This window comes from Leptopilina heterotoma, unplaced genomic scaffold (assembly GCF_015476425.1).
Source record: "Leptopilina heterotoma isolate Lh14 unplaced genomic scaffold, ASM1547642v1 Lhet_59, whole genome shotgun sequence".
NCBI classification, from domain to species: domain Eukaryota; kingdom Metazoa; phylum Arthropoda; class Insecta; order Hymenoptera; family Figitidae; genus Leptopilina; species Leptopilina heterotoma.
The window spans coordinates 634,341-662,070 of record NW_025111133.1 but is presented as its reverse complement, the minus strand read 5'-3'; the positions used below and the strand labels follow the sequence as shown (position 1 = coordinate 662,070).

General features: G+C 20.9%; 1 protein-coding gene across 4 annotated transcripts in view; it reads left to right on the top strand.

The window, feature by feature from the left end:
• LOC122508952 (semaphorin-1A-like) overlaps nucleotides 1-27,730 on the top strand; it is a 440,531-nt gene that overhangs the window by 385,258 nt on the left and 27,543 nt on the right. For all 4 annotated transcript variants that reach the window (XM_043622643.1, XM_043622640.1, XM_043622642.1 and 1 more), the window contains exon 6: nucleotides 19,490-19,577. In XM_043622643.1, the coding sequence (XP_043478578.1) occupies nucleotides 19,490-19,577 (88 nt within the window). The remainder of the gene's footprint in view (nucleotides 1-19,489; nucleotides 19,578-27,730) is intronic.

Here is a 27,730-nt window from a genome sequence, read left to right as displayed (position 1 = left end):
TGGACCTCCGACCTTTTAAAATTTCGTATTAGATACATTATTTTTATGAGCAGAAAATTATCCCCGAGATAACAAAATTTCTTGATTTATTTAATGAAAAAAAATTACGATTTACAAAAAATGAAAAAAGATAGGAAAGCTGAAAACTTTTTTCAATATTTCACTTGCTTGCAACGAATTTTATTATAATTTTAAAAAATTATTTAATTGCTGAGAAGAATTTTATTATTTATAAAAAATAATTGAATTCCAGGAAAGTATTGAAAACAAAATTGAATTCTTGCAAAGAATTTTATTCAATTTTTTTTAATAATTGAATTCTTGCAAAGAATTTTATTGTTTATGTAAACATTTTAATTCTTGTACAGAATATTATTCAATTTTATAAATAATTGAATTCTTGTTAAAATGTTATTATTTATGAAAATAATTTAATATTTTCAAAGAATTTTATTATTTATGAAAACAATTGAATTTTACGAAGAAAGTTATTCAATAATTTTTCAATAATTGAATTGTCGTTAAAAATTTTATTATGAATTCTTTTGTAAAATTTTTTATTCCTGCGAAGAATTTTATTATTTATAAAAATAATTGAATTCTTAAGAAGAATTTTATTCAATTTTTCTATGATAATTGAATTCTTGTTAAAGATTTTATTATTTATGAAAATAATTGAATTTTTTCAAAGAATTTCTATTATTTTATAAAAATAATTGAATTCCTGCGAAAAATTTTATTATTTATAAACATAATTGAATTCTTAAGAAGAATTTTATTCAATTTTTCTATGATAATTGAATTCTTGTTAAAGATTTTATTATTTATGAAAATAATTGAATTTTTTCAAAGAATTTCTATTATTTTATAAAAATAATTGAATTCCTGCGAAGAATTTTATTATTTATACTTAAACATAATTGAATTCCTTCAAAGAATTGTATTATTTTAAAAAATAATTGTATAATAATAATTGTTACCAAGAATTTTATTCAATTTTTGTTTAATAATTCAATTCTTGTTAAAAATTGTATTATTTATGAAAATAATTGTATTTTTTGAAAGAATTTTTATTGTTTATAAAAAAATTGAATTCCTGCAATAAGAATTTTATATTATTTATAAAAGTAATTGAATTTTTTCAAAGAATTTTATTATTTCTAAAAATAATTGAATTCTCGCAAAGAATTTTATTATTTATGTAAACAATTGACTTCTTGTTGAAAATTTTACTATTTATGAAAATAATTGAATTTTTTCAAAGAATTTTTATTATTTATAAAAATAATTGAATTCCTCCAAAGAATTTTATTATTTTAAAAAATAATTGAATCCTTGCAAAAAATTTTATTCAATTTTTGTTTAATAATTAAATTCTCGTTAAAAATTGTATTATTTATGAAAATAATTGAATTTTTTAAAGTTTTTTTATTATTTATAAAAATAATTGAATTTTTGCAAAGAATTTTATTATTTATAAAAATAATTGAATTCTTGCGAAGAATTTTATTCAATTTTTGTTTAATAATTCAATTCTCGTTAAAAATTGTATTATTTATGAAAATAATTGAATTTTTTAAAGTTTTTTTATTATTTATAAAAATAATTGAATTTCTGCAAAGAATTTTATTATTTATAAAAATAATTGAATTTTTGCGAAGAATTTTATTCAATTTTTGTTTAATAATTGAATTTTTTCAAAGAATTTTAATAAAATTTGTTGAATTGTTTCTAAGAATTTTATTAAAATTTTTGAAAGGTATATCACTTGTAATTTATTAAATTAAAATGAATTGAAAATTAATTAAAATTAATGTAAAATGATTAAAAACAGAATTTATTCAATTAGAAGAAAATTATCGTTTTAATTTGCATATTTGTGGAAAATTTAAAGAGATGTCGGCTTAATAAATGGCTAATTAAATCCGGGTTGTAATGAATTCATTGTCAATCTGAAACGTTTGGCTTATACAAGTTTGTTATTTTGTTAGACGCGAATCATTCTGACTCGTCACCTTAAACGTCTTAACTCCCTGGTAGCTGAATTTGCATAAACAAAGCACCTAAAGTTTTATTGTCTTAAAGTGTCGGCTAAACAAATAAAAAAGAAAACAAGTTTTGCACACTAAAGTATTCCTGTTGGATCGCATGGAAAATGTAAATTGTCTATAAACTACGTTGAATTGCTCACCAAACTTGTCAAGAAACCTTTCATCACAAAATTCACCAGAGAGGAAATTACGCACCTCAATATCTCTCAAATAACAAAACCACTTTAATCAATTTTACACAACGAATATTTTACATTTTACAATCAATTATTTATATTTGCTGAAAAAATTAGTATTCTTCAAATAAATATTTAAAAATTTATTTTTATTATTTAAATATAATTGTGAAAAATTTATTTGAAATTTTTAAACATTTGAAAAAATTGCTTTAAATAAGTAAATTACTTTAAATAAATTATTTTAAATAAATAAATTACTTTGAACAAATAAATTTTCTCTATATAAGGGAAAAAGTTTCTTTTTTATTATCTGTGAATAAATCTTTTGTTTTACGTCGTTTTAAAGAATATTTACAATAAAAATTTATCACGTCACTATTTCTATATTCAAAGTTGTTTTATAGGTAAGAGAAAATCCAGGAGTTTACTTTTCTCATTCGGAAAAAGGAGAATATACTGTCTCCAAATGTAATAAGGGTGCTTTCACACAAAACAAACATTTCGCTGAAGAATCACAATATAGAATAAAACAACAATTTATTTTACTCGAATGTAACAGAATACGAAGAAAATTTATTTTCACAAAAAAATTTTTATTTAATTTATCGATCATATAAAAGAATATTATATGTAAAATAAACATAAATGCATAATGTTTCAATATTAGAAAAAGAGAGGAAAAATATTTCCATAGAGGAAAAGAAAAGTAATATTTTTAAATATGGAGTGTAAGATAAGTTGGTATTTTTCTCTACAAAAATAGAAAATGAAAGTAAATTTTGAAAGTGCAGGCAAATTATATGCGAGGCAAGTGGAAAAGTCGGTTTTATGTCAGACGCGTAAAAACTCCTCATTTGTGAAGAGGTTCATGATGGTAAAACTTTTATTTGTATTATAAGAATGAATATTACCAACTATTGTATAATTTTTTTTTTTCTAAAAGTTTACTAGAAAATTAAAAATTTTTGGGAAAATTGTTTAATAAATATTCTGTCATCAATTGTGAAGTTTTAGGGCTTTTTTACAAATTCTTTTCTAGTTTTTTACTTATGAAACTGATTTTTATATTCGTATAATGATTGCGGAGGTAAAATGAGAAAAGTTTTAAAATTGCGTATAGTCTAAAGCTTTCGACATTCATTTAAAGACTAATATGAGGTCCGATTATCGAGAACTCTTTCGAGCAGTTTGATACTAATTTCTGTCGACTTTGCCGCTATCTTATCTCTCCCTTTGCCGTATATTCTGTCTCTATGCCCTTGTGAAATCCAGGTCAGTACCAGGAAGATGTATTGTTTAGTTAAAGACCCAGTTCCGGTAATTATCTTGCAGTCAGCTAAATATATTCCACAAAATGTTTACCCTATTTTTATCGCAGTGATATAGTTTATAAACATACTTGATAGATATCTTATCTAATTAAATATTATTTTTTTGGAAATCACTGTGTTAATAGTGGAATTAATTTTTACAACTTTTGGAAAAGTATAAATACTTATTTCAACACTAGCATAACTATTCTTAATAAAATTCCACGAAAAATATCAATTATTTAAATTCAATTTTCATAAATTTTTTTTTTTTTTAAATTAAATATTTTAAACAATTTTTATAAAATTCTTCTCAAAAATTCAATTATTTTTTTGAAAAAATAAAAATTCTTTGCGCAGGGATTCAATTATTTTTATAAATAATTAAAATTCCTTGAAAAAAAATCAATTGTTTTCATAAATAATAACATTTTTAACAAAAATTGAATAAAATTCTTCGCAAGAATTCAATTCTTGTCATAAATAATAAAATTCTTAGCACAAATTCAATTATTTTTATAAAAAAATAAAAATACTTTGAAAAAATTCAATTATTTTCATAAATATTAAAAATCTTTACAGGAATTCAATTATTTTTATATATTAATAAAAATTCAATTACTCTCATAAATAATAATTTTTAACAAGGATTCAATTATTTAAAAGAATTGAATAAAATTCTTCGCAAGAATTCAATTGTTTACACAAATAATAAATTTATTTGCTGGAATTCAATTATTTTTATATATAATTATATATAATAAAAATTCTTTGAAAAAATTCAATTATTTTCAAAAATATTAAAATTTTTAACAAGAATTCAGTTATTTAAAAAAATTTAATAAAATCCTTCTCAAGAATTCAATTATTTTCAAAAATAATGAAATATTTTACGAGAATTCAATTATTAGTAAAAATTGAACAAAAGTCATAGCAAGAATTAAAATGTTTTCATAATTAATAAAATTCTTTGCCGCAAATCAATTGTTTTTGTAAAATAATAAAAATTTTTTTCACAGGAATTCAATTATTTATATAAATAATAGAAATTCTTTGAAAAAATTCAATTGCTTTTAAAACTAATAAAATTCTTTGCAAAAATTCAATTATTTTTATAAAAGAATAAAAATTCATCGAAATAATTGATCTACTTCCTACTATTTTAATAAAATTTCACAAAAGTATTCACTTTAAAAAAAATTGACAAAGTTTTCTGTATAAACATTCAATTATTTTCATAAATAATAAAAATTCATCTCAGGAATTCAATTACCTTTATTTTTATGAAACAATAACAAGAATTAACAAGAATTCAATTATTTAAAAAAATTAAATAAAATTCTTCGCAAGAATTCAATTGATTTCATAAATAATAAGATTCTTTGCAGGAATTCAATAATTTTTAAAAATAATAAAAATTCTTTGAAATTAAATTGTTGACATAAATAATAAAATTCTTTGCAGGAATTCAATAATTTTTAAAAATAATAAAAATTCTTTGAAAAAATTCAATTATTTTCATAAATAACAATTTTTAACAAGAATTCAATTATTAAAAAAAATTGAATAAATTTCTTCATAATAAACATATTGTTTACATAAATAATAAAATTCTTTGCTGGAATTCAATTAATTTTATAAATAATAATAATAATTCTTTGAAAAAATTCAATTATTTTCATAAATAAAATTTTCACAGAAATTCAATTATTTAAAATACAATTTTCATAAATTTTTTTAGAGAAAATCAAATATTTAAAAAAATTTTTTTTATAAAATTCCTCTCAAGAATTCAATTATTTTCAAAAATAATAAAATTTTTATCATGAATTCAATTATTAAAAAAAAATTGAGTAAAATTCTTCGCAAGAATTTAATTGTGTTCAATTCTTTTTGGAATTCAAGTATTTTTCTAAAAAATAAAATTCATTTAAGAAATTTAATTATTTTTATGAACTGTAAAACTCTTGAAAAGAATTAAATTATTTTTATAAACGAAAAAGTTGTTTTCTTAAAAATTCAATTACTTTCAATGCACAATTTTAATAAAATTTCTCTTACGGGTTTTAATTATTTTTAAAAATATTAAACTACTTCTTTTTCAGTCGTTAAACAACTTTAATAATATATAAATAACATTAAGACTAATATACTAAAAAAGAATTAATTACAAAGATTTTAAATGTTTTATTTTGCTTTGGCATTTTTTATAAAAGTAACTAATTTATGAAAATATTTATAATTTCAAAATTATCTTCTTGGAACGTTAAAAACTTGTGGATTAAATTTTTTTTTAAAAATAGTTAAACGTGTAGCAAAGTGGAAATGGATTTTATTTATTTATCCACATTTATTTGAAATCTATTCAAGAAAAAGAAAAAAATAGTCAAATGTGTGTGGCAAAATGGAAATGGATTTAATTTATTATGAAGGGAGAATGAATTTTTTATTCTTGACTTATGCGGATATTTTATCCTCTTGTTGAAGAGAAAATATTTCCTATACAATTCTTATTTCTCCAGTAAACAAATTTTGTATTCACAGCCACTCTCTTTTCCTTCATCTCCTGGACACTCAAGTGTATTGTTTTGAATTTTCTCGTTTCGAGTTTTCATTCTTCGCTTTTTTTATATATATACATTTCTTGGATCAGATATTATTTTCTGATCATATATAAGTTGGAAATTTTCCCCAAAAAAAAATTTTCAATCTGAGACCAAATCTTAGACAATGTTTCCAAACGAAAGGATAAAATAATTTTTATCCTTTCGTTTGGAAACATTGTCTAAAATTCTAAGCTGAGAAAAAAGAATGCCAAAAAACAATTTTAATTATGAAAATTATGAAAAAATGAAAAATAGCGAAAAATTGAGAGAATAAATTAAAGAAAAATGCTACATAAATTATTATATTCGCATATATACTTTAATTACGTCGAGTACTCTTGAAACAGAGTCATTATTAAAACCACATTGTTGAAAGTTGAAGGAAGCTATCAAGTTTTCTTTTATGAAAATCTTGAACCCGAGAAACTAATTATTTAGTCCGCTTATTACAAAAGAAGAATGTAAAGATGTTCCTTGTAATTGAATCTCGTGCCTGAATTTTCAATAAAATCCCATCGTTGCGAATTGAATACTTGATATACAAAAGACATTTAAATTATCTTATCAATCAAAGCAGGCAAATAACAGTGAAATCTGCAAATAAAATAATCTGCGTGAATAATAAAAAAAGAAGAAGCTAAAAAAGAAACAATACCCCAAAGAAACTTGAAATTAATTTACTTTTATATTCGATATGAATAATTCCATTTATTAAAAAAAAATTCAATTTCTCACATCCGCGGTTTTATATGAAATTCAAGAATATAACTTTCTTTCGAAGAGATCAAATGTACTTAACATTTTTATATGAAAAAGGGCGAGAATATGATGTTTGGAGAAAGATTAGATTTTTCCTGATATACTTGCGCGGAATCGAAAAAAAAAATCTTTCTCTCATTCCCCCTTCATTCATAATTCATTTGATTTTTTTTTCTTTTTTCTTTTACAATTGTGCGGCTATATTAAAAGCTCATCAAGCGAATCTCTCGTTCGCCTTTCATCTTCAAAGATTGCGAAATATCTTATAGACAATGTGTGCCTACTCAGGTCAATATAATTTCCCGGAAGTTATATCTGCAACAGGAAACAGTACCGTTCATTAGTCCCGGAAATCGATAACGACGTTGAACTGATTTTCTTATTCTGAATAGTCGGGGAATTTTTTTTTTCACGATTTACGACTTTTCTTCTTAGTCCTCAAGTTATTAAAACTACTTTACGAGCAATTTTTATGGACTTTTTTATTCTCTCTAAATATGTATATTAAATAATGATGGTGCGCATCATTTATTTGTTTTAATCCAGATTTTACCAACAAAAGTCAAAGTTAATAATTCAGTAAGATTAAATAAGTTAATAATTTAGTAAAATTTAATAAGTTAATAATTTATTAAAATAAAATAAAGTTAATAATTTAGTAAAATAAAATAAAGTTAATAATTTAGTAAAATAAAAATAAATTAATAATTTAATTATTTTGATTGCTGGAATTATCGTCAAAAGGATATGTCGAATAAATTACTCATTAAAAATTAAATTAAATTACTTTCAATTTCAATGCAATTTTAATAAAATTTCTCCAACGGGTTTTAATTATTTTTAAAAATATTACACTATACTTCTTTTCAGTCTTTTAACTACTTTAACAATATTTAAATAATATTACGACAAATATTTTTAAAAAAATTAAAAAAAAATATTAATGAAAAATTTACTTTTTAAAAATAAAATTATAATAATTGTTAATTTGATATATTAATGTATACGAGCTCGCTTCCTCTATCTATTTCAAACTAAAATTGTGTTTATTAATATTATTAGAATCGATATTCTATACGTTTTGGTTATAAAAATAATTATAGAGCAAACGTGAAATTGGAATGCAATGATGATATTGGTAATGATAATAGCATTTATTTTTGTGAATAAAATAATAGTAATAATAGCCAACAGGCTATTGGTACTATGAAAACAAAAGGTTTTAACTTTCAAAGTTTCAACTATATAATCAATTGTGCATAGAGCAAAATTTTCAAATAATCTAGTATTGAATTAAATGTCGAAATATTAATTTCAAATTTATTTTATCAATTTCAAATTAAAAATTCAAACCAAATAAAAGGGTTTTCAAACTTATTTTCTAAATTTTCATTAATAGAGACGAACTAATTAGAAAAAAAGGATAAAAAAGCTGGAAATTAATTTTTTAATAGAATATAGCACTGTATTTTAAAGTCTATCAAATTGAGAGAAAAAGATATTAAATTTGTTGCGACGCAAAAATTTTTGTACTTTTTTGTCTCAATTTGCGATATTCTTGAAAAAAAACTTTAAAAACAAGACATTAAAATAAATAAAAAACAGTTTTTATTAGAAAATATACTCAAACAAAAGAGTATTTTCCATTAATAAAAATTATTTTTTCAACATAACAGTTTTTTTTTAATTTCAAATAATCCACAAGTTTTTAACGTTCAAATAGAAAAATTTAAAATTATAAATATATTAAAAAATTATTGACTTTTATAAAAAGCAAAAGCAAAATTAAACATTGAAAATCTTTGTAAATATTTTTTTTTTTTAAATTGAATTTCAGTGAAAATTTGATTATTTATGAAAATAATTTAACATTTGCGAAGAATTTATCCATATTTTCTTTAAATAATTAAATTCTTTTGTGAAATTTTATTAAAATAGTAGAAAATCATAGAATTTTTTTCAAAGAATTTTTATATTATTTACAAGAATAATTGAATTCCTGCAAAGAATTTTATTATTTATGTAAACAATTAAATTCTTGCGAAAAATTTTATTCAATTCTTTTAAATAATTGAATTTTGGTTAAAAATTATTATTTATGAAAATAATTGAATTTTTTCAAAGAATTTTTATTATTTATAAAAATAATTGGATTTGTACAAAGAAATTTATTATTTATAAAAATAATTGAATTCTTGTGAAGAATTCTTTTCAATTCTTTTAAATAATTGAATTCTTGTTAAAAATTATTATTTTTGAAAATAATTGAATTTTTTCAAAGAATTTTTATTATTTATAAAAATAATTGAATTTGTACAAAGAAATTTATTATTTATAAAAATAATTGAATTCTTGTGAAGAATTCTTTTCAATTTTTTTAAATAATTGAATTCTTGTTAAAAATTTTATTCAATTCTTTTAAATAATTGAATTCTTGTTAAAAATTATTATTTTTGAAAATAATTGAATTTTTTCAAAGAATTTTAATATTTATGAAAATAATTGAATTTTTTAAAAGAATTTGTATATTATTTACAAAAATAATTGAATTCCTGCAAATAATTTTATTATTAATATAAACAATTGAATTCTAGCGAAGAATATTATTCAATTCTTTTAAATAATTAAATTCTTGTTAAAGATTATTATTTATGAAAATAATTGAATTTATTGAAAGACTTTTTATTATTTTTAAAAATAATTGAATTTGTGCAAAGAAATTTATTATTCATAAAAATAATTTAATTCTTGGGAAGAATTCTATTCAATTTTTTTTTAAATAATTGAATTCTTGTTAAAAATTTTATTATTTTTAAAAATAATTGAATTCCTGCAAAGAATTTTGTTATTTATAAAAATAATTGAATTTGTACAAAGAAATTTATTATTTATAAAAATAATTGAATTCTTGTGAAGAATTCTTTTCAATTTTTTTAAATAATTGAATTCTTGTTAAAAATTATTATTTTTGAAAATAATTGAATTTTTTCAAAGAATTTTTATTATTTATAAAAATAATTGAATTTGTACAAAGAAATTTATTATTTATAAAAATAATTGAATTCTTGTGAAGAATTCTTTTCAATTTTTTTAAATAATTGAATTCTTGTTAAAAATTTTATTCAATTCTTTTAAATAATTGAATTCTTGTTAAAAATTATTATTTTTGAAAATAATTGAATTTTTTCAAAGAATTTTAATATTTATGAAAATAATTGAATTTTTTAAAAGAATTTGTATATTATTTACAAAAATAATTGAATTCCTGCAAATAATTTTATTATTAATATAAACAATTGAATTCTAGCGAAGAATATTATTCAATTCTTTTAAATAATTAAATTCTTGTTAAAGATTATTATTTATGAAAATAATTGAATTTATTGAAAGACTTTTTATTATTTTTAAAAATAATTGAATTTGTGCAAAGAAATTTATTATTCATAAAAATAATTTAATTCTTGGGAAGAATTCTATTCAATTTTTTTTTAAATAATTGAATTCTTGTTAAAAATTTTATTATTTTTAAAAATAATTGAATTCCTGCAAAGAATTTTGTTATTTATGTAAACAATTGAATTCTTGCGAAGAATATTATTCAATTCTTTTAAATAATTGAATTCTTGTTAAAAATTATTATTTTTGAAAATAATTTAATTTTTTCAAAGAATTTTATAGAAATTTTTTAAAATAATTGAATTTTTTAAAAGAATTTATATATTATTTACAAAAATAATTGAATTCTTGCAGAGAATTTTATTATTTATGTAAACAATTGAATTCTTGCAAATAATTTTATTCAATTCTTTTAAATAATTGAATCCTTGTTAAAAATTATTATTTATGGAAATAATTGAATTTATTGAAAGACTTTTTATTATTTTTAAAAATAATTGAATTTGTGCAAAGAAATTTATTATTTATAAAAATAATTGAATTCTTGCAAAGACAAATTTTATTATTTACGAGAACAATTGAAGAATTTAAGTTTGCCATACCTACACTGTAAAAAATTTAGGGAGTTAACGGACTCGGGAGTTGGGAGTGAAATTTTTCGAGTTAAAAATCAACTCCAAAAGAGAGTTAATTTCTAACTCCCTTCATTCAACACCCGCGCGAGTTATTTTTTCCATGGGGAGTTAGCATTTGGGTGTTAAATTTTAACTCTCTTTATTTAACTCCCCTGGCATTAACTCCCCAATGGGTGCGACTTTTATAGACCCCCCGGGGGAGTTAAAATTTAACTCCCTTTTTTTACAGTGTAGTCATCTTTTACTCTCATTTCCACGTGGGTTAATATATTAAGGACATGTGTCTTTATCTTAAATTATTTATAATTTTTTAGAATATTATAAACAATTTTGATAAATTTTGGAAGTGAGTGGAAAATGAAATTGAAATGAGTAGAAAAAATTCTTCTTTTCTTCACCACTAACTTGTTCGTTTCCTTAAAAATTAAATTTATCTTTATTTCACAAATGAAATAAAATCCAAAATTTATAAATAATTAAAAATGTTAATCAATTTCCAAACTGTTCTTAATTGATTTCCGCAGTTAACGTGAGAGAAGAATTGAAATTTAGAGTGCAGGAAAAGTAATAGTTTTGAAATTGGCAGGAATCTCGAAAGGATATTTACCAAGTTGTTGGTCCACTGTCAGTGGAGAAGAAAGAAATGCGCAGGTGAGGAAGGTGATTTTGGTTGGTACGTGATCCAGTGTTCGAAGCGACGGAGACGATGTTCCAATTCTTTTATCCACCTTTCCTAACTCTCAAAATTTTCCATTGCTTCGTGCCTGGCTTTCTCTACGATCGACGAAAGAGAGACACGCGGTGAAAAAAGAAAAAAAAAAGAAAAAATAAAATAAAAGAAATGACTATGGTGCGACGAACTTTGCCAGGCACGTCCCTCCATGTTCTTTTCGAACGAAGAACATTGTCAGCTGAACCTTGAGTCTCTTGTTTTCTATACCGAAAAACCAATACGTATGCAACAAGGGTACCTTCTTTAATTTCGAGAATTGTTCTCCAGAACTCGAAGAAAGGAGCATCGCCAGAAGAGTTAAAACCATTTTCACTCGTGTTTCAAATTGAATGCATTTTAAACTATTTCCTACTGTCGAACAAAGGAAAACACACCCCTCTTTCTCTCTTTTCTTTTCTTTTCCAGCTACACAAATTATTTATTCAAAAAATTCATCTCTCTAAATACAAAATTAAATTTATTTAAATTCGAAACGTGGAATATTTCAATAAATAACAACTTTTACGAAAAGGAAAAAAAGCACACAAGGAAATAATTTATATTATCACTATAATGTTGTGGATTAAGTGATAAATATTTTTCATTCGAGATAAATGACAGTACTTTAGAGAGAAGATTTATTTGCAATTTAATTTCTCAACCCGGGGGTGAAATATTTACATCGCCCTTTTAAGTTTAGTTTATATGGAATAAATAGTTTTGCGAGAGTCTACATGTATTCTTGTATTTATGAGAATGCAAGTAACGGAGAGGAGAGAAAAACACCTCAAAGTGGAAAATGGTCCATAGCTGCACACACCCCCATCAGTTAAAATACAAACGGGGAAAAAGAGATTGCGAAAATACGTTGTGTGCTAAAACTTTTGCAACAATCTTTTTCCGTAATATTCCCGAAGGTGATACCTTTCATATCATCCACCTTGCCAAGAAACTATTTCGCGCGAAGCTTATGCAATTTTCCTCTTTTTCATAAAGTTTCTAAAAGGCAAACGTTTAACAATCTTGTTTTATGAAAAAACATAAAAAGATATACTCTTTCTATTCCCCCCCCCCCTCCTCTGACGTGGTTTAATTAAAATATTTGTCAAATTTTACATTCTCATTCGAAAAATTTCTAAATTTGTTAAATTTTTCTTTTTTAATACACATTTTAAAGGAAATTTTTAGCATTTTTAAAAAAGTATTTTAGCATTTTTCTTATCATTGTCGTAGTATTCTTTTCGTCGTTCTTTTTAAATTTGTATTAGCAACGTATTTATTGAAATTAGTGACTGACTTTTTGCTTTTGAATTATTAAATTTAATTAATTAAGGGAAATTACTATCTATTAGTGAAATAAATACTGATTCAAATATAAAAAGTTCATTCTGTTCACACCTTAAATTAAGTATTAGTCATTTTTGCGAATGTTTTTATTTTTAAGGTTTTGACAATTTTCATAAATAAACAAATTTTTAACCAAGTTTTTAACAAAAATTCAATTCACATTAAAAAAAAATTGAACAAAATTCTTCGCAAGAATTCAATTATTTTTAGAAAAAATAAAATTTTCACAGAAATTCAATTATTTTCACAAATCACAAAAATTTTTAACAATAAGATTTCAATTATTAAACAACTTATGGAATAAAATTTTTCGCAAAAATTAAATTCTTTGCGCAGGAATTCAATTATTTTTATAAACAATAAAAATTCTTTGAAAAAATTCAATAATTATTTACTATTTTAATAAAATTTCACAAGAGAAATTAATTATTTAAAGAAAATTTTAATAAATTTCTTCTCAAATGTTCAATTATTTTCAGAAAAAATAAAATTTTTAACAAGATTTCAATTATTAAAAAACTTTGAATAAAATTCTTCGCAAGAATTCAATTCTTTTCAATTCTTTGCGGTGGAATTAAATTATTTTTATAAATAATAACATTCTTTGGAAGAATTCAATTATTTTTGAAAATAATAAAAATTCTTTGAAAAAATTCAATTATTTTCATAAATAATGAAATTTGTAACAAGAATTTAATTATTTAAAAAAAATTGAAAAAAAAATTATTCGCAAGAATTCAATTATTTTCACAAATAATCAAACTTTTATCAAGAATTCAATTATTAAAAAAAATTGAATTAAATTTTTTTGCAAGAATTCAATTGTTGTCATAAATTATAACATTCTTTGCTGAAATTTAATTATCTTTATGAAACAATAAATTAAATTATTTTTATAAATAATAATTTTTTTAACAAGATTTCAATTATTTAAAAGAATTGAATAAAATTCTTCGCATGAATTCAATTCTTGACATAAATAATAAAATTCTCTGCAGAAATGAAATTGCTATTAAAAATAATAAAAATTCTTTAAAAAAGTTAAATTATTTTTATGAATAATAAAATTTTTAACAAGAATTTAATTATTAAAACAAGTTGAATAAAATTCTTGGCAATAATTTAAATGTTATCATAAATACAATTATTTTTATAAAACAATGAAAATTCTTTGAAAAAAATTCAATTATTTTCTACTATTTTAATAAAATTGCACAAAAGAATTAAATTTTTTTTCATAAATAATAAAAAATCATTGCAGAAATACAATTATTTTTCATGAAACAATGAAAAATCTTTGCATAGGAAATCAATTATTTCTCATGAATAATAAAATTCATTAAAGCAATTAAATTATTTTTATAAATAATAAAAATTGTTTGAAAAAATTTAACAATTTTTTACAATTTTTATAAAATTCAACAAGAAAAATTCAATTGTTTACATAAATAATAAAATTCTTTGTAGGAATTCAATTATTTTTGTAAATAATAAAAATTCGTTGAAAAAATTCAATTATTTTCATAAATAACAATTTTTAAGAAGAATTCAATTATTTAAAACAATTGAATAAAATTCTTCGCAAGAATTAAATTATTTTTATAAACAAAACATTTTTTTTATATTGGAATTCAATAACATTCAATGTAATTTTAATTAAATTTCTCGAACAGGTTCAATTATTTTTAAAAAAAATTGAACTACTTCTTTTAAGTCTTAAGGCTATTTTTTTGAACTTTTTTTCCTTTTTCTTTTTTTTTGAATAATTAACAAGTGCGAAGACTGGCAATAAATGTTAAAATGCCCAAAAATGAAACAACAAAAATTAAAAGCTATTGGCCAGAGAATTCGCCATATAACGTCATTACATTCCAGTTGACTGTCTTTTTCATAATAATTCTCCAGGAGAACCTGAAAGCAGAGAAAAATGACTAGAAACTCAAAAGGAAATTCTTGGCTCCATTTTTCGATGCAATTGAATAGATCAATAGAAAAAGCGAACGAAAGAGAATGAAACTTTTGAATGGAATGTTTACTAATACGAAAAGATCTCCATTTTTCCCTCTCTCTCTCTCTCTCAATTTTTTCCTATGCATATATATATAAACACATTTTTCATTCGCAGAGGGTCAAGAAGTAGATCTGTATATATATATAGGAAAGAGGTTGAACTACAAATAGAGCATGCAGCAACCGGAATGGAAATAAAAGTGGCTTAAGAGGGGGGAAAAGGGTAAAAAAAAGGGTAAAAAAGGGAAAAGAGGAAAAAAGGAGAAGAGAGGAAAAAGGGGGAAAAAGGGGGTAAAGATAGATAAGGTTTGTAGGATGCAGAGAAGGGTGAAATGAGAGAGAAAGTAGAAAAAGCAAAGCGAGATGAAAGAAGGGAAAGGAAGTGGCAAGTACACCGACAGTTTGAATAAGTGGTTCCCCGTGGGTTCCATTCGCGAATAAACTACCGCTTCTGCGCGCAAAATCGTTCACTGCAATTTAACCGCAAAGAAAATGTTGGAAAATTTCACTCCCCCCCTCCCTTCCCCTTCTCTCACTTTAAAGGGGTTCAACTTTAACAGACTGTAGCTTTTATCGAAAGGAAACGAAAATTTTTATCGTGGCACTCAAAGTCCGAACCTATTTATTTTTTACTAGCAACGAGAAAGTAAAATGTGCGCATATAAAAATGGGTCTTTTTTGAAAAAAAGAAAAAAATTATCAGAGAAAGTTACATTTTATTTTCCCTGCATTTTGGTTTTTGTCCATATAAAAAGAAATTTTACATAACATTTGTGGTTTCGATTTCAAGTCTATAAAAATATTTTACCGTTAGATTTAAACAACATTTTTTTTTATTAAGTAATTTAAAGTAAAAATTTTTGCATTTACAAATCGTAAATAAGATGAATTTTTATAAAAGAATCTACAATATTCATTAAAGATTAAATAAATTAAATTATGAAGTTTGTTAATGATTTTTGGCTTTTGTAACTATCACGGATAAAGAACTGCAATTTTCATATAAAATTGAAATATTTATGTAAATATAATTTCTCTGCAAAATATAATTGGCGATCCTGAGCTAAAACTGATGAAATTGTGTAGAAAGAGATAGTTAACTAAACACATAAAAGAAACTCAACTTTAAAGTCGTTAAAAAATTTCCAATTTAAAACATCGTCTCTAAATATTTAATCATAAAAATGAAATATCGTAAAATTAATAGATCCTACTTTTTTATATTTCAAGTAGCTATATCTTTTTATAGATAAATTACTTAAACTTCTTTGTTTCTTAACTTTTATTTATATTACAATACTAGAAAATAATTGAATTCTTTTGTAAAATTTTATTAAAATAGTAGAAAATAATTGAATTTTTTCAAAGACTTTTTATTATTTTTAAAAATAATTGAATTCCTGCAAAGAATTTTATTATTAATATAAACAATTGAATTCTTGCGAAGAATTTTATTCAATTCTTTTAAATAATTGAATCCTTGTTAAAAATTATTATTTATGAAAATAATTGAATTTTTTCAAAGAATTTTTATTATTTATAAAAATTATTGAATTCCTGCAAAGAATCTTATTATTTATGTAAACAATTCAATTCTTGCGAAGAATTTTATTCCATTTTTTTTAATAATTTACTTCTTATTAGAAATTGTATTATTTGTGCAAATAATTTAATTCTTGCGAAGAATTATATTGAAATGTTTTAAAAACATATTTGATTTTTCCCGAAAAAAATTATGAAAATTGTATTTTAAATAATTGAATTTCATTAAAAATTTTATTATTTATAAAAATAATTTCAAAATTTGCGAAGAATTTATCAACATTTTCTTCAAATAATTGAATTCTTTTGTGAAATTTTATTAAAAAAGGTACAAAATAATTAAATTTTTTTAAAGAATCTCTATTATTTTTAAAAACAATTGAATTCACACAAAGAATTTTATTATTTTTGTAAACAATTGAATTTTTACAAAGAATGTTATTCAATTTGTTTTAATAATTGAATTCTTGTTAAAAATTGTATTATTTATGAAAATAATTTATATTTTTTTCCAAGAATTTTTCTTATTTTTAAGAATAATTGAATTTCTGCAAAGAATTTTATTATTTATGACAACAATTGAATTTTTACAAAGAATTTTATTATTTTTATTCAATTTTTTTAAATAATTGAATTCGTGATAAAAGTTTTATTATAATTGTGAAAAAAATTGAATTCTTGCGAAGAATTTTATTCAATTTTTTTTTTTTGTAATTGAATTTTTTCAAATAATTTTTATTATTTATAAAAATAATTTAATTGTTTCAAAGAATTTTATTATTTATCAAAAATAATTTAATTCCTACGCAAAGAATTTTCATTGTTTCATAAAAATAATTGTATTTCTGCAAAGAATTTTTATTATTTATGGAAACAATTGAATTCTTTTGTAAAATTTTATTAAAATAGTACAAAATAATTGACTTTTTTAAAAGAATTTTCATTGTTTTATAAAAATAATTGAATTTTTGCAAAGGATTTTATTATTTATGAAAACAATTGAATTTTTGCGATGAATTTTATTCAATTTATAAAATTAATTGAATTTCTGAGACAAATTTTATTCCATTTGAAAATAATATTGAATTTTTTTAAAGAATTTTTTTTTATTTAAAAAAATAATTGAATTTATTGTTTCATAAAAGTAAATAAATTCCTGAACGGAATGTTATTATTTATGACAATTGAATTCTTGCGAAACATTTTATTCAATTTTTTTTTTAATAATTGAATTCTTGATAAAAGTTTGATTATTTTGAAAATAATTGAATTATTGAGAAGAATTTTTTTCAATTTTTCTAAATAATTGAATTCTTGTTAAAAATTTTATTATTTAGGAAAATAATTGAATTCTTGTCAATAGTTTTATTATTTATGAAAATAATTGAATTTCTGCAAAGAATTTTATTAAAATTTATAAGAAAAATTGAATTCTCATGAAAAATTTTATTATTTTTAAAAATAATTGAATTCTTCCAAAGAATGTAATTATTTATGAAAATAATTGAATTCCTGAGAAAATTTTTGAAAATAATAAGCAAGAATAATTAATTATTTTACTTAATAAAAGAAGTTTTTTTAATTTTGAATATGAAATTATTATTAATTATTATAAAATGAAATAATTTTTTTTCGATTTTTCCTCAAGATATCGATGTTTAAGTATATTCTTTAAAACAAGCAATGTTTTTCACCCCGCAAATAACAAAAATACTTGGGATTTTTCTTTGCCTTATATAAATGTTAAAAAGGATACAATGTCTTTATGGTATTTTCAGTAAAACTTTATTGTATAAAGGTAATAGACAATTCTTGAAATACCAAAAGGTTTTGGAGTAGCATTTTTATCAATAAGAGAATTCGCACAACCATCCTGCGAGTAACGTTAGATATTCGAGGAAATTTCCAGTTTACGATATTGAGACACACCTGAAGCGAGTTTCAAGTAGAGAAAAATCAAATCTGTTTGAAAACTATGCTTTTAATGACTTGACTGAAACGGTTTATGCTTTTTCATGTGAATACTTCTGTTAATTGCCTACCGGAGTGACATTACGATAACAATTCCGCAGTAATAGAGGCAAAATGAATTGTTTATAACAGACAACTGTATATTTGCAATCATAAAAACAAAATACCTGCGTCCATTCAGCGAAAATTCCGATCTATAGCAGAAAATTGTTAGTTAACTGAAAGTTAACAAGAAATATTCATGAAAACAATATTTCAAATTGGGAGAAAAAAAGACAAAGACAAAAACAAAGACAACTTTTATTAATATATATTGTAATAATGAATCTCTTTCGTTTCTATATTTAAATTTTAATTATATTTTCCAAAAGCGTTGAAATCGTTTTTAGACTTAAATTACCAAGTTTCTAAATTAAATAAACTTTAAACTCTGCGCGCACTGTGATTATAAACTTTTGAATTGAAAATTATCGTAGCTGACAAAATTTTGAATTCAGACAGATAATGTTTGAAGTAAGTTTGACCGGTTCTAAATTAGATGCACCTTTACTTGGAATTCTTAAGTTTAAAAGTTCCCCAGTGAAAACTTTCCAAAGATTGAACTTATTAAATCTTAAAGCATTCGCATTAAACGCAAAGAGTTCTTTTTACGACGAAACCTTTTTAGTATTTAAAATTAGAGGCACTAAAATCTTCACGCTTCCTAACTTGAAACATTACAAATTGTTATAACTTTAAGAGAGAGAGAGAGAGAGAGAGAGAGAGAGAGTACCTTACCGTGTTGTGTTTTTTTTCTTTTTTTTTTCTTTTTGCACTTTCCATTCTTTTTAATATTATATTTTCCCATTTTCTATTCACACGCAAATGTTAATTTCAAGATGAAGTAAATTCTCGTGAAGAAATGTTCAATTTATTACATAGGAGAGAGAACCGCAAGAAGTAAACGCATTTTCTTCTTCTTTTTGTTACAGAATGGCGTTTATGTAAGTGAAAAGGACATGGATGGTCTTGGCTTGTGTCCCTATAACCCTCAACATAACAGCACTGCCGTTTTTGTCGGTGAGTATTTCTATTTTTTTTTCTTTTTACTTTTAATTCGCATTGCATTGAGAACTTTTTAATTTTTATGACTTCCTGTTTGGAATATTATTTTTCAAACTGCTCGGTTGACTCAGAGGTTGGAGAAATCGCAGGGAACTCAGGAAAAATAAAATTGGAAAATAAAAAACAAAAATATTTGAAATTTAATTTTTTTCTAGAAATTTACACTACAAAGCTTCTAATATTTCATTATTATCTAAAATTTTTTATAAACTTCAATTTTAAAATCAATTTTTATAAAAAAAAATTCTAGAAGAATTCAATTCAATTCTTGGGAAGAAATTTATTAAAATTTCTAAAAATAATTAAATTCCTGTCAAGAATTTTATTGTTTAAAAAAATAATTGAATTCTTGGGAAGAAATTTATTAAAGTTTTTGAAAATAATTGAATTCCTAAGAAGAATTTCATTAATTATGAAAATAATTGAATTTATAAGAAGAATTTTATTATTTATGAAAATAATTGAATTCTTGGGAAGAATTTTATTAAAATTTTTAAAAATAATTCAATTCCTAAAAAGATTTATCTTTATTTGTAAATTATCTAAATGCCTGAGAAGAATTTTATTATTTATGAAAATTATTAAATTCTTCCAGGGAAAAATATTAAAATTTCTAAAAATAATTGAATTTTTACGAAGAATTTTATTAAAATTGTTTTAAATCATTGAATTTTTTATTTTTCGTGACAAATTTTTAATATTTGTAAAAGAAAATTAATTTCTCATAAAGAATTTTATCAACAAATTTTTAAATAATTAACTTTTTTCGACGAATTTTCACAAAAATTTTAAGAATATTTACATTATTCGAGGAACTGAATTAAAATTACCTACTAATAATAATTTTAAAATAATTGAATTCCTAAGAAAAATTGTATTATTTATGAAAACAATTGAATTTTTACGAAAAATTTTATTAAAATTATATTAAGTTATATTAAACTATTGAATATCGGTAAAAATTTTATTAATTATAAAAATAATTTAATACCTGAGAAGAACTTTATTCAATTTTTGTTAAATAATTGAATTCTTGCTAAAAAATTTATTACAATATTTAAAAATAAATGAATTCCTGAGAAGAATTTTATTATTATTGAAAATAATTGAATTCTTGTCATGAATTTTATTAAAATTTATAACAATAATTGAATTCTTGTCAAGAATGTTATTATTCATGAAAATAACTGAATTCTTGTCAAGAATTTTATTAAAATTTATAAAAATAATTTAATTTTTCCAAAGAATTTTATTATTTATAAAAATAATTGAATTCTTGTCAAGAATTTTATTAAAATTTATAAAAATAATTCAATTCTTTCAAAGAATTGTATTATTTATGAAAAATAATTGAATTATTATGGAGAACCTTATTCAAATTTTTTAAATAATTGAATTCTCGTAAAAAATTTTTTATTTATGAAAATAACTAAATTCTGGTTAAGAATTTTATTAAAATTTATAGAAGTAATTGGATTTTTGTGGAGAATCTTATTTAAATTTTTTGAAGTAATTGAATTTTCGTGAAAAATTTTTTATTTATGGAATTAATTGAATTTTTACAAAGAATTTTATTATTTATATAAAATAATTGAATTTTTGCTAAGAATTTTATTATTTATGAAAACAATTGAATTCTTGTCAAGAATTATATTATTTATGAAAAATAATTGAATCTTTGCGGAGAATCTTATTCCAATTTTTTTAAGTAATTGAATTCGCATGAAAAATGTTATTATTTGTGAAAATAATTAAATTCCTGTGAAGAATTTTATAAAAATCTTTTTAAACAATTAAATTCTTTATTGGTGGATTTTTTTTATTAAAAATAGTGGATGTTGTAAATAATTGAATTTCGAGTTTTTTTTTTTAAATACATAATTGAATCGTTTCAATGTTATCATTGAACCCATAATTTGACGAAAGACATAATTTTGTCTTTTTAACAATAAAAGAAAAAAAAACTTTCTAAAATTTGCGACTAACATAAAATTGATAAAATCGACAAACTTCGTCTATTCAAAGTATAAACACAAAAAAAGGGGTCAATTTAATTTAAAATTTATTGTAAAAATCAATTGCCAAAAACAAAACGAGAAACGAGTCGTGAATTTAATTTAAAAATGAAAAGTATGCAAAACGTGTAGGCATTCGATTATGTGCGCTTGAATTGGATGATGCAGTTAATTGGATAAAATAGTCATTTGTTTACGTTCGATTTCCAATAGGGCGCAAATATTGATATATGAGTGAATGCATAGTTTAGATACAACGCATATATGATAGCTATACTGAATTTTATTAGCTAATAGCTTTTTGATTTTCGCATTCTGTGGGTCCATTAATGTTCGTGCACGTGCTTTAATGAAAATCGAGCTTCGATTAAAAGCTTTGAAAACCGATATGTACCTGTGTTTCACGAAGAAACGGATTTGCAAATTGATACAACCTTAATTATAAAATATGTATAAATATCAATGGAAACAAATATTACACAGGGAGAAAATAAAAAGAAAATTCTAAATTCCATTTTTTTTTCTATATATATATATATATAAAAATGGAATATATAAATATTTTATATTCCACACTGTGTGTTGAGTTGATTGTAAATCCAATAAAAAATGTCTCGTAAATGAAAAAATATTTTACTTTTAAATGTAGAAAATAACTTTTTAAATACAAAAGCAAGTATTTTCTCTCCATTAAAATAAAAATTCTGTTCATGGAAAAAATAAAAGAAAATCCGATAGAGCTTGATACATTTTTGTTTTAGAATATAAAAATGTTGCATAAGAATTAAACGAACAAAAAATTTCAATTTGTTTTGCCATTATAAATAACCTCAAGAATAAATTTTGATCTAATCCTTGATCCTTATAGAAAGACATATCATTTTTAAAAATTTCAGTAAAATTCTAGAACAAATGTCATTGTTTTTAATATGAATCCAGATTTATGTAAACGTAGAAAAAAATTAATTTTCGACCTACAAAAAGGAGAATATTTGGAGAGCATTAGGAGAAGAAAATTTCTAAGAGAATTCATTTATTTAAATATCGAAAATGTTATGAAAATTGTGTTTCAAATAATTGAATGCTTCAGAAGAATTTTATTATTTAGGAAAAAAAAATTGAATTCTTGTGAAGAATTTTATTATTTATGAAAATAATTAAATTCTTGTCAATAATTTTTTTTAAATTTATAAAAATAGTTTAATTCTTCCAAAGAATTCTATAATTTATGAAAAAAAATTGAATTCTTGTCAAGAATTTTATTAAAATTTATAACAAAAATTGAATTTCTAGGAAGAATTTTATCATTTTTAAAAAAAATTGAATTCCTGAGAAGAATTTTATTATTTACGAAAATAATTGAATTCTTGTCAAGAATTTAATTAAAATTCATAACAAAAATTGAATTCTCATGAAGAATTTTATTATTTATGAAAATAATTGAATTCTTGAGAATAATTATATTAAAATTTATAAAATTAATTTAATTTTCTTCCAAAAAATTCTATTATTTATGAAAATAATTGAATGTCAAGAATTTTATTAAAATTTATAACAAAAATAGAATTCCTAGGAAGAATTATATTATTTTTGAAAATAATTGAATTCCTGAGAAGATTTCTATTGTTTATGAAAATAATTGAATTCTTGTAAAAAATTTTATGACAAAATTTAAAAATAAATTACTTTTTCAGAAGAATTTTATTATTTAAGGAAATAATTGAATTCTTTGTCAAGAATTTTATTAAAATTTATAAAAATAATTGAATTCTTCCAAAGAATTTTATTGTTTTTGAAAAATAATTGAATTTTCGCGGATAATTTTATTATTTATGAAATTAATTGATTTATTGTAAAAAATTTTATTAAAATATTTTAAAATAAATGAATTCCTGAAATGAATTTTATTATTTATGAAAAGAATTGAAATCTTTTGAACAATTTTATTAAAATTTTTAAAAATAATTGAAATCTTGAGAAGATTTTTCTTTACTTGTGAAAATTATTGAATTTCTGCGAAGAATTTTCTTTACTTTTGAAAATAATTGAATTGCTATGAAGAATTTTATTATTTATAAAAATAATGGAATTCTTGCAACGAATTTTATTATTATCAAAACAATTGAATTCTTGCGAAGAATTTTATAAAAAAATTTTAATTAAATATTTGATTTTTTTCGGAAATATTTATGAAAATTGTATTTCAAATAATTGAATTTCGATGCAAATTTTGTTAGCTATGAAAATAATTGAATTTTCTCAAAGAAATTTTATTATTTATGAAAATAATTGAAGTTCTGAGACGAATTTGATTACTTATGAAAATAATTGAATTTTTTCAAAGAATTTTTATTATTTATAAAAATAATTGAATTCCTGCAACGAATTATATTATTACGAAAATAATTGAATTCTTGTGAAGTATTGTATTCAATTTTTTTTTAAACTAAATTCTTGCAAAAAATTTTGATTTTTTCGAAAAAATTTATGAAAATTGAATTTTAAATAATTAAATTTTGATGATAAGTTTATTATTTATGAAAATAATTAAATGTTTGCATATTTTATCAAAGTTTTTTTTTTTATAAGCGAATTCTTTGATGAAATTTTATTAAAATAGTAGAAGAAGATAATTTAATTTTTTCAAAAGAATTTTTATTATGACCAACTCTATTTTCTCTGACTAAAAAGAATAAATCATGAAGTAAAACGGTATTAAGAAAATTGAAATTAACAATCAGTATAAAAAATAGAGTATACAATAAAGAAGCATTTTTCTAATTACTGTTAACAAGACAATTATAACTTTCTCGTTATGAAATTGCTTCTAATGTTAATTTCAAGTTTGTAATCATCTCTAATTAGTTTAAACAAGATCAAGACCTGGAAGAAAAGTAGCGAATAAAACTCAAGTTAAATTCCATTTTCTTGATTGCAAGCTGCTTTTTAAATGAAATTTTTCTTATTATCATGTGGCAGGAGAGGACAAGTAAATTATTTCCCATCTGACTTTTTCCAAGGATATATCAATTTTGAGACAAAAAAAACGTATCAAAATAATTGCATTGCAGCAATTTTGAAAAAGGGGTTTAGTCTCTTTGAAGTCTATCAAATTGAGACAAAAAATCGTATCAAAATTGTTGCATTGTAGCAATTTCGGAAAAAAGGTTCAGTTTCCCTAAGGATATCAAATTAAGACAAAACAATTTTACTACGTTTTTTGTCTCAATTTGATACCCTTATGGAAACTGTGATAAATTAGAAGAAGCATTTCGCAAAATGAAAAAAGTGAGCAAACAATAATAGCAGTGCCTGGTTATTATTTCAGTATTGCGCATCAGGGAAAAATATATATATGATAGTTTTGATAAAACTGTTGAAAATTTGTTAAGGTGCGCAATTGCTCAGGAATTTTCGTTATGCATTGCGGACGGTCGTATATAACATGAGGAAACTAGACGCTAGACTTAGGGGATGAACGTGCTCGTTGCAGACTACAAATCTACCATGAGCCCCAACGGTGAAGGTACACCAGATACCATACAGATGCAGATATAAGATGGGCATGTATTATGCATATAGAGATACATGGCGAAACACAGAGATACACACACACATATGCATTGCGTGTGTCAAGAGAAAAGATTTATTCAAGTTTCATGTCATATATTATCCTCTCAATTACAATTTCACCCAATCGCAGTATATTTACATCATTCACTTTATATGCTATATAAAGAAATATTTTTATTCTCCAAATGCACTTCAAATATTCTCCTTTCTATCGGGGGCGAAAAATTATTTTTCTCTACGTCTCCATAAATTTTGAACCACATTAAAAATAATGACAAATTTAAAGAATTTTTAAAGAATTTTACTGAAATTTCTGAAAATGAATCTCTTTTTTATAAGCATCAGGGAAAAGGTCAGAATTTAGTCTTAAGCTTCAAGGGAAAAAACAAATTTTTGAAATATTTTGTTTGTTATTCAATTATTTTTATAAATAATGAAAATCTTCCCAAAAAATTCAATTAATTTCATAAATAAAAAAATTTTCACGACAATTGAATTACTTAAAAAAATTTAAATAAGATTCTCTGCAAAATTCAATTACTTCTATCAATTTTAATAAAATTCTTGACAAAAATTCAAATATTTTCATAAATAATAAAATTCTTTGCAAGAATTCAATTATTAAAAGAAAATTGAATAAAATTCTTCATAAGAATTCAATTTCTTAAATAAAGAATAAAATTCTCCGCAAAAATTCAATTATTTTTATAAATTTTAATAAAATTATTGACAAGAATTCAATTATTTCGAAAAATAATAAAATTCTTCACAAAAATTCAATTATTTTTATAAATAAAAAATTTTTCACGAGAATTTAATTATTTAAAAAATTTGAATATGATTCTCCCGAAAATTTAATTATTTTCATAAATAATAAAATTCTTTCCAGGAAATAAATTTTTGTTATAAATTTTAATAAATTGCTTGACAAGAATTAAATTATTTTCATAAATGATAAAATTATTTCTAGAAATTCAATTTTTGTTAGAAATTTAATAAAATTCTTGACAAGAATTCAATTATTTTCATAAATAATAAAATTTTTCTCAAGAATTTATTTATTTTTAAATATTTTAATAAAATTTTTTACAAGAATTCAATTATTTTCGTAAATAATAAAATTCTTTCTAGGCATTCAATTATTTAAAACACAATTTTCATAACATTTTTAGAAAAAAATTAATTATTTAAAAAGATTTTTCAAATTTCTTAGCAAGAATTCAATTATTTAACAAAAATGTAATAAAATACTTCTCACAAATTAAATTATTTTTATAAATTAACTAAATTATTAGCAGCATTTTAATTATTTTTTAATAATGATTTAATTCGTCATAAGAACTGAATTATTTTTATAAATAATAAAATTTTTTTTAGAAATTTAGTTATTTTAACAAATAAAGAAAATTCTTCTCAGGAATTCAATTATTATTAAAAATAAAGAAAATACTTCTCAGGAATTCAATTTTTTTTTTAAATTTTAGTGAAATTGTTCAAAAGAATTCAATTATTTTCATAAATAATAAAATTCTTTTCAGAAATTAAATTATTTTAAAAATAATAAAAATTCTTGGAAGAAATTAAATTATTTTCATAAATAAAAAATTTTTCACGAGAATTCAATTATTTAAAAAATTTGAATAAAATTCCTAACAAGAATTCAATTATTAAAAAAATTGAATAACATTTTTCGCAAGAATTTTGTTTTTATAAATAATAAAATTCGTTGCAAGAATTCAATTATTAAAAAAAATATGAATAACATTCTGTGCAAAAATTTTATTGTTTTCATAAATAATACAATTTCTTTGGAAGAATTCAATTATTTTTATAAATTTTAATAAAATGCTTGACCAGAATTAAATTATTTTTATAAATTTTAATATAATTCATGACAAGAATTCAATTAATTTCATTAATAATATAATTCTTCTTATGAATTCATTTATTTTTAAATATTGTAATAAACTTTTTTACAAGAATTCAATTATTTTCATAAATAATAAAATTCGTTTCAGGAATTAAATTATTTTCACAAATAAAAAATTTTTCACCTGAATTCAATTATTTAAAGAATTTGAATAAAATTCTCAACAAGAATTCAATTATTAAAAAAAATTCAATAACATTCTTCGCAAGAATTTAATTGTTTTTCATAAATAATAAAATTCGTCACAAGAATTCAATTATTTTCATAAATAATAAAATTCTTTTTAGGATTTCAGCTATTTTCACAAATACAAAAAATTCTTCTCAAAAAATTAAATTATTTTAAAAAGTTTTAATAAAATTCGTCAAAAAAATTTAATTATTAAATTTGTTGATAAAATTCTTTATGAAGATTTAATTTTGAGAAACATTCAATTATTTAATATTATTTATTTTTGTATTTAAATATAATTTAATTCTTCTAGAATTTTCTTATAAAAATTGATTTTAAAATGAATTTCAATTAAAATTTCAGATAATAATTGAATATTCAAAACAAATGGTTTTGAAAATTGTTAAAGTACTTTTTTA